General features: G+C 39.4%; 1 protein-coding gene across 6 annotated transcripts in view; it reads left to right on the top strand.

The window, feature by feature from the left end:
* The first annotated feature begins 751 nt into the window (after positions 1-751).
* KEL (Kell metallo-endopeptidase (Kell blood group)) overlaps positions 752-14061 on the top strand; it is a 26237-nt gene continuing 12927 nt past the window's right edge. Inside the window, exons 1-6 of one of the 6 annotated variants that reach the window (XM_035894577.1) lie at positions 752-872; positions 3670-3822; positions 9450-9591; positions 11045-11248; positions 11808-11932; positions 12831-12977. In XM_035894577.1, coding sequence (XP_035750470.1) covers positions 3805-3822; positions 9450-9591; positions 11045-11248; positions 11808-11932; positions 12831-12977 — 636 coding nt within the window. In that variant the 5' untranslated portion in view covers positions 752-872; positions 3670-3804. Of the gene's footprint in view, positions 873-3308; positions 3571-3669; positions 3823-9449; positions 9592-11044; positions 11249-11281; positions 11384-11807; positions 11933-12830; positions 12978-14061 lie in introns of those variants that run through there. The other 5 variants (XM_035894578.1, XM_035894576.1, XM_009639144.2 and 2 more) reach the window with 5 other exon arrangements.

Consider the following 14061-nt stretch of genomic DNA (forward strand, 5'->3'; position numbering starts at 1 on the left):
CAATTTCACTTCAGGACAGATATTAAGGAAATAATTTTCTGAAACCTGCCTAGATTCCTAACCATCTTGAACATGTAAGAAATGCTTGCAACAACATCTGTCAAACACATATCTATGCATTTAATAATTCCACATTTCTTTGAATCACACATCTATTTAAATCTAAGAGGTATCTAAAGGATAATTGCCATTAAACATTTTTATGTGTGACAGCTGGAAGGCATGTCCAACGCTGTATTCTTTGTAATGTGTTGATCAGTGTCACTTTTGCAAAGCTAATGCACTATACAGAGAAGAGAAAGTCTGTCACAGAGAAAAATGCCAGAGGTCCTCTCACTAATTTGTGGACTCAAGAGAGCAGAGCTGTCATCTGTGCCTTAAAGATAAGAAGGGAATCAGTTGATAAGGATTACTCGTAGCGTCTCCCTCCACCCCCCACCCCTCAACAAGTTTACAGGGAAAGTTTACAGGGAAAAATTTGTCTTCACTTTTGTTAGTTGATAAAGGCGTCTTCAGAGAAACTTATGTGCTAGCAGGAAAAAACAACTGCACGTATACAGCACCGTATTCTTGTATACGTGAATACTTCATGTATTCAGCTCACAAGATCCCTAAAGCTCTACAGGCTGTATATTCAATGAAGATGTCAGACTGCACACTGCCATCATGCAATACCCTCCAAGGTAGAACTTTTTCAAGGCTTAAATGCATATACAGGCATTACACTTTCCTGTGGCACCTAACCTGAAGAAGACTTCCATATACAATTGGTAGTCTGGAAAATGTAACATACGCTTCCCTGGCTTATTGTTGCCAGATGCAAATGTGCTCTGTCCTTACTCTCATAGATACAAGCAACTCTGCTTGAAAAGGTACATAAGTACAGTGTCTGAACTACGCAGCTTCAGCTAATAGCTACAGTCAAACAGATTTTTCTGAAGTGTGGCTCATATAATTCTTGATAAAGTATGTCTTACACCCGGATATCTCAGAGCACAAGCACAGAGAGGGAGTCTAGGTGAAATTAATCCACATTCTCTCCAAAGAGAGGCATGAATTTTGGAATAAATAAAAGTTGTAACAATTTGATTCTCTCCTTAACAGTTCAGCTTTCCTACTGAATTATTTAACAAACTCTGCTGCAGCAGAATGCTATGCAGGAGCATACTCTTCCAACGGAAACCAGCGGTAGTGTCTGTTAGATCCAGTATATAATGTTATTACGGTCTGTGATGACTTAGGAGAGGGAACATCACCTCCATGCCAGATCTGGCAAGACAGCTTTCTCAGCATCACAGCACCACTGAAACATTTAATTCAAAGATGCATGCTCTTCACTGAGAAAGTGATGTGCATTTCATTTCCTGAAACATCCTATGGACACTTATAATGAGGTTGTGATCCAATAATTTTTCAAGATGTGTCCTGATTAGTTTACAAGTGTCTATATATACACACATTCAGAGTATTTCTAGATAGTGTGTGGGGACAAGTGATATAGTGTAGAAATATCAATGTAACATTTTGTCAATTTATGCAGTAAAATTGCATTTAATCAAGAGGAGGTAGACAACCTGTTTAAAAGATACTGGATCATGAAACCATACTAAAGCCAATCATGTTTCATCAGCATATTGACCTTTTGGTCTTCTCAAGTTTCATTTTAAAACTGAATACTTCAGCCAAGGTTTTATTACTTGCTTTCATTTAAATTATATTATGTTCAAAATGATCATAGCCATTTTATAATCAAAAAGACAATAAATTCCTTGCCCAGAGAAATTTTAAAACCTGGATAGTGTTAATTAGAGAAAATAGAAGTAAAATTAACTTCATTACTTCAAGCCTGGGAGCTGTTAGATGCTGTAATTATGAAGATGGAAGAGTTCAGACACAGAGATAAAACACGTAAATAAACTCCATATTGTCATGAACAAATTTGTCCAGTCAGTTTACAAAGATATCTCCACTGTAAGATCACTTATAATTAAACCTAGTCAGGTTGCTAAACATATTTTCATACCATTTCTTTGTCTATACTATCAGGGCAATTACTGAAAAGTGTCCGTGAGAGAGTATTAGAACTGTAGCTATTGGGAGAAAAGATGTAAAGTAGGGAAGAGTGGAAAAGGCTCAAAGGCATATGTGGCAGAAACACTTGGAAGTCTTAAAGCTATGTTGAAACAAAGGATTATAAGGGCTGGATTTTGTTACATATTACCATTTCTCAGTTTGCACAAAGATTTGGGGTTTGACTAGCTGTAAATTGAGGGCACAATGAACAAAGCACCTCTGTATCTGTTGGACAGTATGGATTGCAGTAATGCTCCTCTCAGCGATGCAAGATTTGTGACTACCAAAAGAGTGTTTTGTTACTTGCACTAAGCTGCATCTCAATCATTTATGCAAGAAGTATTTGCAGATTGGATTCTGATGTTAAGCTGAAGGGAAGTGACCTATTGCAAGGAAGAGAGGTCAATAAGGACATTTTTTGTCATACACAAGGACTTTTTTTTACAGTATTTAGAGCTGTTTGGTAAATGTAGAAATATATAGCTACAAGTGACCTGAGAGGTAGAAAGAACTCGGAGTAACTCATTTCAGCCATATAAGAAGTCTGTCATCACAGTATAATCAAAAATGTTAAGAAATTTTGCAAGCACTACAGGAATAGGGAAAAAAATCAGATTGATGAAGGTGGGAAGAAGACTTGGACTTAAGGGGCGAGACCAAAGATTTGGGAAGCTCTGAACAGATATCTAATTATCTTCAGACTAGTGAACCAAGACATTGTATTCCCCTGAGAGACTAGCAAGGTTGGGAGGTAAACAGTTCTGTCCTGGTATTCTGCTTGTTTCAGTCATTTTGGAAGCTGACACCAAACTGGTCCCTACCATCTCTCTCAGCTCCCAGCTGCCACTCGAGAAGGTCTCCACTCCCAACTCCCAACTCAGTTTTTATTGTCTCAGGGAAGTTGTCCTCATTCCCAGTCCTCAAAGCAGAGAAACGTCTCTCCCAAATCTTTCCAACATGCATCCTTAAGGCAGCAAAGACACACAGGCTGCCCATCACCTGAGAAGCATCAAACAACTGCAAACAGAATGAGTAAGAAATTATTTCTTTTATGCCTCTTAATGCAAAATAAAGAAAATTAGAAGTGGATTTGCGTTCTCCCCTTGAATGGACTTTTGTATGCAGATGAAAGAGAGCAAAGGGAAAGTCAGCACACTGGCCTTTCTTTTTCAGGAGGAGTGCTAAGATCCATAACCCACACTATCTTGCAACAGGCAGAGGCCTCCAGGCCCCAGAGAAGCAGGTTGAAACAAGCTAGTAGCAGTGAGAATATCAGACCAAAACAGGCTTTTTGGGTGGGCAGGATAGTAGGGCTGTTGAAGAGAAAAGCAGCAGCAAAGTTGAGAAGAGGCTGGCGGAGATAGAGAATCACATACTTCTGTTCAAAAAGATTTCAGTGCAGCTCCAAGAGACAGAAAGGCCCATGGGTCACAGGGAGAGGCAGAAGGGAGCAAAAAAATACATTTTTATGAGAAGTAGAGGCATTAGGAAGAGAAGGTGGGTGGAGAGTTGCAGAAATGTATCCATTTCCCTCCCTCCCATTTTCTTTAAGGGCGTTTTTCTCAGAGCTTTTCCTTTCTTTTCTCCTCCCCACAGCAATCAGCCAAGCTGGGAAGAAGAGATTGTGTCCAAACTTAGTAGTGTGTCTTGGCACAGAAGACTGATAGTAAACAAGTAAACAGAGTTGGCAACAGTGGTAACTGCAGGAGCAAAACCTGCTCAGTGACAAGGATGAGGACTCTTCCAGAGGTAAGGAAGTGGGTCTGCCTTGCAGTTTGCTGAGATACCTTCATTGCACCCCTCTCTTCTTCTCCTGTCACAGCTATGCTGCTTATTTCCCTAGGGAACTGGAGCAGTTGAGTTTTTGACAGTTTGTATCCAGAAGGGGCTTGTCTGGGTCTCAGAATTAATGATGTGGGATGTGGTGTAAGGATTTAGGGGTTCTTACCCTTCTTGTTAGTCATCCTAATGGCCATTCTGAAGCTGCATTCAGATCTGTTTGAAGCACTCACCATAATAATCATCATCAACATCATCATCATCATCATAGCCTCTTATTGTATCCCTATTTTTTCAAAAAATTATTTTATGAAAGTACTTATGCAGAAACATCCAAATTTCCCCCCCACAAATAATTGTGAGTAAACACAGCATAGTTTTCCGAATGTGAGAATGACACGGTAAGCCTAATTGCTCCCCATGTAGTGTGGTGTCCTTTTCCTGATTTGATGTCTTATATAAATAACTAGTAAAGTGTTAATTGCATATTTACATTACACTGAAATCTTATACACTGGAAATTTACAAATCACACTGAACCAAACTGTTAGTTCATGGTTGCTAAAATGTACAAAACATTCAAAGACTGTAGAGCTAATGAAAGTTTTCTATATAATTAAATAATATAAAAAAGGAAACGAGTATGTTTTGTTATGCAAATGGTCGCTATTTATCTTGTCTGAATTTTTCTGGCTGAAAAGTTTGCAGAAATGTTTGGCTGGTATGTCTGTTCTCATATTTCTGTGTGATAAAGATCAGACAACAATCATAATTTTAAATAGTTATTGACCATGGTTATGCTTCAAACTTTTAGTAGTCCAGAATATAACTCAGCAAACTTTCTGTTTAATTTCTCATGTTAGCAAGTATTATATTTTGAACACAGGCTAAAATATTATTTCTCAAATGGCACTTAATGTGCTCAATTCAAGTGCTTAAGTGATTTGCTGACAAAAGATAAAATTAAGAAAATGTTAGGGTTTTTGTGACTATTGGGGCATTTGTCTGAAAATGTCATCCACATGACATGTGATAAACACAATTTGGGTAACAGCCAAAGTCAGTAATTCATGAATAATCTACTGGCTCAAAAATAATACCCCTAAATTGTCTGGTAAATAGTTATAAAAAATAACTACAATACTTCCTGCCTTTGATATTTTCACTTTAATTTACTTTATTTTCATAAAAGTTAGATGCTTCTTTTTCTGTAATGGCAGATTTCTGGGAAAATGCAATGTGAGGAAGAATTAGGCAGAGGAACTTCAACCTCCCTGCAGAATTCAGGAATGGCTCACAAACAGAAAGAAGGAGATGTTGAAGAAAATAAAATTGTTTGGCTGATTTAGTTGCATCAAACAGTTCTTGCTTTAGTGATAACACTACCTGTCAACATTCTGCTAGCCTAAGTCATGCTTGCATTTGGATTGGGTGATTCATGTAGTACATATTTTCAAAATTATTCATTTTATAATTGAGGACAATTAGAAGTCAACTTTTAGTGATTTTATGGGCATTTGATTTCAGCTACTGTGAAGTCATTTAAATTTGAGCACTTGAACATTCTTAGAAGAAAAGCATGAAAGAACAGAAACTGTACTGGAAATTGCATTCATCTTCAACTGCATGAAACTACTAATCATTCTTCACACTTACTCATAAGTGAGGCCAATATTGAAAAGCTCGATCAGAGATTAAAGGCTCTTCATCCTTTTTGACAGGCTTGTTCAAACTATTCACTTGTCTCTTTATATGCTGGATGACGCAACCAAACCTCAAAACATACCACAATAAAGTGCTTCTGCTCCCTGCAAGCTATCTAATGTTCCTACATCCTGCACCCTGGAAGTTTGTATATCTCACCTCCAGTTCCGTCTAGTTAAATCCATACTTTTTGACCAAGGATCACTGAACTAGGACGGTCTCTGTATTTCAGTGTCTCTGTTCTGTGAATCACTTAGTCCATTTGTAGCATAAAAGTGACGTTCATACTAGATAAAGAATCTGATAGAGATATTGCCCAGGTCAGTATCTTTATAAGAGTACTGAAAGAGCAGGTTTTGTCTGTCTAGATTTCTTTAAGCTGTTGTCATGAAAAAGATATAAGGGACAACTAAGTATGACTGCCCTCCTCTTTTTTCTCTGTTTATGTAGGTCAACAAGTTCTCTCAAATCCAGCCCCCATAACAGAGGCAAGATTAGAAAGACATTATTTATGGAAGGTGAAGTGTTTAAAGAACACTTTTTATCCTTATTACTCACATACCCCAGACCTTAATACAGTTTCTAAGTAAAGATACACAACCAATTTCCACTCCCCTGTCTCTTCTTTTGGGATATGCTACTCTTTTGGGGTATGCTCTTCTCAGCCAGCTATTTCCCTAGTTGTTTCACACTGGAGTCTTGAGGGGGACAGTCTAGTTCTCTTACAGATTTTTAAAAATCTGTTGTTTGATGCATTTTCCATTTCAAAAGGAACATAATGTATAGGCCCAATATAGACCTACTGTGAACCAGTTGGCAGAAATTGCAGTGACAGTCTTGAAATACCAATTTCTTATTAGTATCTCCACAGCCATACCATTTAGTACTTGAAAGAGAGAAACAGATGTCCTTGGATAACATAAGATGATAGAATTGCAAATTTATAAATATTTCATAGTAGGAACAGGCCAGATTTTCAATGTGAAAAACATGAAGTCTATTGCAACAGAAAGTCAGGAGTATTGTGAATGTATATCATTCACTCTCTCCTAAAGGTTGAGAGATGAAGGCATGCACGTTAAAGAATAATTTTTCTTCCTCCTTTTCAGCCAAGCAAATTTTCTTTCACTCACCTTCCTGCCATACTGTTAGGTCATAACACTTACTCTCTACTTGAGAAGTAAAAGCTGAAGTGTTTTACTACAGGGGTGTATGAAAGGAATTTGGATTTCCTCCTTTGTATTTCCTACACTGTACTTTGCCAGTATGGTCATGTTCTGTACCTTGCAGCTTTTAACGCCAGGATTCACTTGTATGTACTTGCTCTCCACTTAGTTATTCTGTTTTCTGCCTAAAGAAGTCAGGAGAATAGGATTTTAAAAGGAGAAAAGCAGTTAGGTATTTAACTCTTGTTAGCAGTTTCCATGAGTCAAGTGAGCTGACACATGCTTTTGGGAGGCTTCTGTTAGTGATTGAATAAAATGCACATTTGAAAGCTATAAAATGTTGACGTCTGGTTTTGTATTTCTTTCTGTGTTTTCTGTTCTGTAAATGTTTTTTTACAGGAATTGTATATAGTATATTAGGCAAGATAATTAACAGCAGACTCATTTCCTTAGCCTTTCCTCAGGTGAAGGGGTATATGCTGTAAGGCACTTAATTCTTGTAGGATTTTGCTTAATTTCTTCTTGTGATTTTTGTAAAGATCTATGTTTTCTAGTTTTGTGGCAAAAAAGATAGATACTGAGTATGGTGACAAATGCAGTTTAGCTGCTGCATGTAAGGGAGCAGCAACAGCAGACAAAGGAAGACAATCTAGAACCTGAGTCACGACAAGGAAGGAAAAAAGTATTGACTTAACCAGCAAGGGGTGCACCCCCAGAGTACGGGAATGAGGCAGGTAAGGCAGCTCTGGTGACAGTAGCCAGGGTCAACCAAGAGTGTAGATTGCCAGGAAAGCCCATTGAGGAGGCAGGCCCAAGGTCAAACCTCCAGCATCAAGTCTGTCGGTTAAGGTAAGGATCCAGATCAATGCAGTACGTGGCCAGCCATAGGCATGTGTCCTGGTTTCAGCTGGGCTAGAGTTAATTTTCTTCATAGTAGCTAGCATAGAGCTGTGTTTTGGATTTAGTACTAGAAGAATGTTGATAACACACTGATGTTTTTAGTTGTTGCTAAGTAGTGCTTTAGACTACTCAAGGACTTTTTGAGCTTCTCTGGCTCAGCCAGGTGCATAACAAGCTGGGAGGGAGCACAGCAAGGAGGGCTAACCCAAACTGACCAAAGAGCCATATAACGTCATGCTTGGGGGGAGTTAATTGGTTGGAGAGGGGGAAGAGTGATCGCTGCTTGGGATGGGATGGGCATCGGTTGGTGGGTGGTGAACAATTGCATTGTGCATCATTAATTTAGTATATTCTGTATATTTTCTTACCATTCTCATTATTACTATTATTTTTCTTTTCTCTTATTAAACTGTCTCTATCTCATCCCACAGCTCTTACTTTTTTTTTTTTCTTCCTGATTCTCTTCCCCATCCCACTGAGGGAGGGGGGAGTGAGCAAGCGGCTGCGTGGTGCTTAGTTGCCAGCCAGGTTAAACCATGACAGCATGGCTGCTGCAGCACAGCTTAGATGGAGATCATACATGAAAGCTGCAAAAAGCAGTTACTGAGTGAAGAAGTGGGCACCTCCACCAAGGCTGCTTCTAGCTTTTTTTTAAAGAGTTCCAAGGCCTGTCAAGGTTTCTCAAACAGCTTTCTTTTACCAGAGAACCAGGCTTGAGCACAGGGAGCCAAACCTGAGGCTGTGGGACAGTACAGGCCAGGCCCTGACACTGGTGTGTAAGACTCTCAAAGTACCACTTCCATCAGCTTTCACACCTACAAGATTTACTCCTTGCTTGCTATCTCTCTTCCTCACAGGTTTTCCATTATCTCTGTGGGTTTTTTTTTCCTTCTGCTTCCTTTTTCTCACTGTATATTCATATTCAATTATTCCACTTTTCATTTTTTTCAGTTCTTTCCCTTTCCTTATGTTACTAGCACCCATTCCCATGCCTGTCCTCTTGTAATCTGCTCTTCTCCAGTAGAAGCAGTGAACACACACAGTAAATGTCATTTTATCTAACTGTTCAGGTAGGCATTAGAGGTGTATCCTAGCATAGTATTCTAGCTTCCTTTGCAGAGAAAAAGGCAGGGAACTCTGGAGGATGCCTCAACTCACCCTAAGACAGATGTCTAAAATAGAAGCTATACTCATAAGGTACCTAGCCTTCTCCACTGACTAAAAAGACACACCTAGATCATGAACACAACTAATTTTAAGTGAGATAAAACCTGTGTGTATATAAGATCTTCTCTGTGACTTACAGCTCACTGCAGTTTTTAGAATAGGGCAAATCTTTTCTCTCACTTGAAATGAACTAAGGGGCTTAGGATGCAGGATTTATTTCTTGAGGCGAGATCTGAAATTAGTGCTCAGGTTGCCAGACTGTAACATAATGAAGAACCTCCAGTCCTAGCCATCCTGTTATTAGCTTTATGGGCTCAAAAAGGTTTTGACATCTTCAGGAGGTATACGTAAGTTGATTCCATAAATCAGAAGGAATTATGGAAGGACAGGCCTCTTCATGGCAAGCTGTCTTTTTGATGCGTAATTCATAATACTGTGCAACAACTGTAGCTGGAAAAGACAGGGAAATTAAAGAGGTGAGAAAGTGCCAGGGAGTACAGTCACCTAGATGACTTGGACGACTGTTGGTATTCTGGCACTAGTCCTGTGAGTGATTTTCTAGTAACATTAGGTGGAACATGGAGTATATGACCAGTGCTAACTTTAATATGAAATTTTCTTTCTTCATTTTTTCTGTTTGTCTCATTTTTCTCTCTTCAGACCTGTGACCAGGAGCTGAGAACAGGTGCAAAGAAAGAACGATGCCTTCAGGGGAAAAGCCTACTACTGTGTACACTTCTTCTCAGTACTGTCCTTGGCTTTACACTGCTTATCACCTACATCATGATGACTTGTGGTCTAGGTATAATATGGGATATCCTTTTCCCTGTTTCCTCACCTGCCCCATTTGTAAGACCCCTTTCTCTCCTGTCTGCCTCCATCATGTATTAGACTTAACATCCGTGTTAAGAATTAGACTGTCAGAATTTCAAAGAATCATCACACCAGTTCTAAAAAAGGTACACTGTTCTGCCTCTTCCTTGGGTAATAGTGGGGAGTCATCCCCACACCTGCCCTCCTCCTCTGCCTCCCATTTAATATGCCTTGGCCCAGTTTTGAGGGAGAGCATCATTATATTGTCTTGCATCTCATCATTGTGTCATGCTCTGTCTGTAGTCACCTCCAGGAAACTGGACTGAATCTGAGATTTTGAGCTCTTCCTCTACCTTTTCATTTCTGACTTAATAAGTCTAGTCCTAGTTTTCTAGCACAGACCAGTACAGTCATAGTGTAGAGAGAAAAGTTGTAGTCTCCTGCTAATGGGGGAGCTAGGAGCATAGGCCAGAAATATTAATTTGCCTTTCAAATTTGCTAAACAGCTATCTCCAGAATAGTCCATGTAGATGTTTATGCATATAGAATGCTCAGTACTGAAGGTGCATTTATATTGGTGGATACAGACATTCCCTGCTCCAAAATAAACATTATTGACTCTTCACCTAGCATTTTTCTTTACCCCCCTGTTATATGTTTGAGACCGTTCACTACAGAGATGAAGGAAAAACTGTTAGTTTAGATCTTGTCTGTTTCTACTCTGCCTACCTCCTCCCATGTCAACTGTTGAAACCATAGTATGGAAAGTCTTACTTTGATTTACAAGTGGCTTATTTCAGTAAATAATTGATCTGATCTGTTGTTGATACAAGGCACTGAACCAAAATGAGAACCCATACTCAGTGATTCACAGCAGTTTAGATAAAGGGAATTTCAGATCAAAGCAAGATGTATTAGAAAGTCTTTGTCCTGTTTTAACAAATGTCATTGCTGAAAAAATGTTTCCCATGCTTGAACATCTCCCTCCATGTTTTAAACTTATTTCCTTACTTTCTCTCTGCTATGTCCTTCTTTTGCTTCATGTGTAGACACCATCAGTTGCTTCTTCTTTATCATTTGGCCAAATTTGGCTCATTCAGAGAAATTACACTGAGAAAGCAGAATAATCCAACCTGTGACTGCCTAGATAGTATGAACAGAGGACACCACCTCTGGACTGAGTACTTGTCCTTTATTTAAAGAATCTCCCTTATAAAGGGCAAAGGCAATATTCCTGTGAAGAGAAAGACAGAACACACTTTATTCCATATTCAGCAAAAACTTACACAGAATTCAACACTCTGTATGCAAAGGAGTTTGTACCACAAATAAATCTTTTGGCGGAAATGTCTCACAGATAACTCCTGATTTTTTTTTTGTTTGGAGTTGTTCTCACTCTCCACTGTCACTGCTCAGTTCTCTCCTATTTACTTCCTGCCCAGGACCCTGTGATGTCAAGCTGGGCCTTACACTGTTGGCCAGACTCCTGAATTCTAGGAATGACACTGTAGACCCCTGTGAAGATTTCTACAAATATGCCTGTGGAAGCTGGGAAGGCAAACAGTTAAGCAGAACCACAGAAGAATCACTAAATGTGTTTGATGTGTTGTTGGAAGAAAACCAGTTGATCCTGAAAAGGATTTTAGGTAGGGACAGATGATTGGTGTGTTGCCTTCAGCATCTTACTCAGTCTTACTCAGAGCTGACAATAGTAATAACTGAGAGCACAACCATTCCTAACAGGGACTGAGTCCAGTCTCTTCGTTCTTCTATCATTACAGGTACAGATTTATTCTTGAGTATGTCATATTACAGTAGCTGCATTTTAAAAATTTTAGTTTCCCTTGCCAAGTGTAACAGATGAAAGTCACATTTTAAAATTCTGACAGCAACCCAAGCCATTTTTCTGTTGCCTTGTAAAAGTAGACCCTTTTCCCTGTGCTTGTCTGAATGTGCACACTGGTCATGTGTCCTGACTCCACGTGGGGCTGAAGCCTTCCTGTTGTGCTCCTGTTTCCATGCAAAGAAACTAGAAGGTCTCTTGCTCTGAGTGACTGTGAGAAGTGTGGATATATTTACTAAATTGTTCCAAATCAAAGTGCAGTGTAATATTTTGTTACAACCTTTCTCTGCTCAAGTACTGCCCCAACTTTTTTTTTTTTTTAACCACTTTTGTAGTTTTTAATCTATTTCTTTTGTCCTCAGAGGGCCCACAGTTTGGGATAAGAGGCTCAGCTAAGGAGAAAGCAATCCAGTTCTATCGCTCCTGCATGGATACCCAACGGATAGAATCCCAAGGAACTCAACCATTGAAGGACCTCCTAAATCTGGTGAATGTTTCTGCTGTTTCCTCTCCCTCCAGAAGATAATTCCTGCAAGGAAAAGGGAAGTGTGACATCAGGGTCATATGGCCCTACATGATGGAATTTTGCTAGCATTTTACCCTGAAATAAGCTCATGGTTCACAGCATACCTTCTACGTGATAAATCTTCTAGCTTTAAATGCTGTTTCAGGATTTGATTTTCTGACATCAGGTACCTGAATCTTTCCTCATGACCTTACATACTATTTTAGGACTGCACAACAACCAAGATTGCAAAGAGAGATCATTCAGTTCAATAGGATCCAACTTACAGATCAGGGAACGTCTTGCAAAATGGGTGATATTTTTGTGTCTAAGATCTGATGGCCATCCACTACTCCAGGCTTCAGGGGAGCTTGTTTAAAGAGGAAAATGATTTTCTTTCCATTCTGGGAGACTCCTCTCAGTGCCAGGGAGGGTTTTACATCTTCCTGCCAGCAAAGGGCATTTATGCCCTGTCTCTAAGTAATGCTGAAGGAATGCTGACTGCAGGCCCACCTGTGAATCTGCTTGTCAGGGAGGTGAGGGCTCTAATCCCTGATCCCTGGTTGTCCTTCTGGATGGCTTCAGAAAGATCAGGCCTCTTTCCTCTCTCCTTTTTCTCCTGCTTTTTTCCTGTACACCTTTTTCTGTTGATAATTATCATTCCTATGTCATCTTGCAGTTTGTTGCTTTGCTTAAGTGAAAGTGACAGGTTATTTTAAAGTCAACAGAGTAGTAGAAATCTTCATGAGTTTCCCCTGTTGCTATTTGCTGTGTTTCTTCTCAGTTGTCAAAATGACTGAGCTCATAGGAGTGAAAAAAAGATTTTGTAATATAGATCAAACAAGTGTTTTTCTCACCTGCTATCACTCTCCTTCTCTAGGTTGGTGGTTGGAATATGACAGGTGTGGGGAAAGCAAAAGATTTTAATGAAACTCTTCAGATTCTCATGGGCAGATACAACACCTTTCCCTTTTTCAGAGTCCATGTGGGACCTAGTCCTTTTGACCTCAAGACGAATATTATTCAGGTGAGTGGATCAAAGAAAGAAAATTGTCAGGAAGCACTGGGAATAAAGAGTCTGTTACACAGCCCATGAGACCCAGGCTTGCACAGGTTAAGCCTATGTTCTTCTCTGAAGAAAGTTTTCCTAAATTTCAGTAAACTTCTTGATTTTATTACATAAAACCCACTTATTTCTGGGAAATGAGCAAATGAGGAAGAATAAATTGCTTATCTTCTGCCTGACCATGTAGATTGTACTTTGTTGTGGAAGGGTCTGGTTCTTCTTATGTTCATGGGTATGACTAGTACAATAACAGACTCTAAGTGCTAAGTGTCTAATACATACAGTGTACTATGAATTTTGTAGCTCACTGTTGTGGTTTAAAGCTGGTAGGTAGCTAACCACCACACAGCCACTGATTCACTCCCCCACCCAGTTGGATGGGGGAGAAAATCAGTAGGGTAAACGTGTGAAAACTCATGGGTCGAGAAAAAGACAGTTTAATAATTAAAAAAAAAAAAAAAGAAAGAAAAAATAGAAGTGACGCACAAAAAAGACCCCAGTTGCTCACCACCAACCAACAACTGCCCAGACAGTTCCCAAGCAATGGCAGCTTTGCCTAACCTCCTTCACCCCCACTTTTATTGTTGAGTATGATGTCATATGGTATGGAATAACCCTTTGGTCAGTTGGGGTCAGCTGTCCCAGCTGTGTCCCCTCCCAACTTCTTGTGCACCCCCAGCCTATTTGCTGGTGGGGTGGTTTGAGGAGCAGAAAAGCCCTTGACACGGTGTAAGCACTGCTCAGCAATAACTAAAATATCCCTTTGTTATCAACACCGTTTTCATGACAAATCCAAAACATAGCCCCATACAAGCTACTATGAAGAAATTTAACTCTATCCCAGCCAAAACCAGTGCACCAAGTAGAAATATTTAACAATGTGATTTACATTTGAATATCAGTCACTACAGATTTGTAATGAGCTTGTAAATCAGCTGTGGAATATGATAGATCCATAAAAATTACATAGCAAACATTTTCCAAAAGTAAACCCAATTTATTAACATTTCAAATTCTGTGACACAGAAATTAACAAATCCTGCTG

Source organism: Egretta garzetta, unplaced genomic scaffold (assembly GCF_000687185.1).
Source record: "Egretta garzetta isolate BGI_Z169 unplaced genomic scaffold, ASM68718v1 scaffold85, whole genome shotgun sequence".
NCBI lineage: Eukaryota > Metazoa > Chordata > Aves > Pelecaniformes > Ardeidae > Egretta > Egretta garzetta.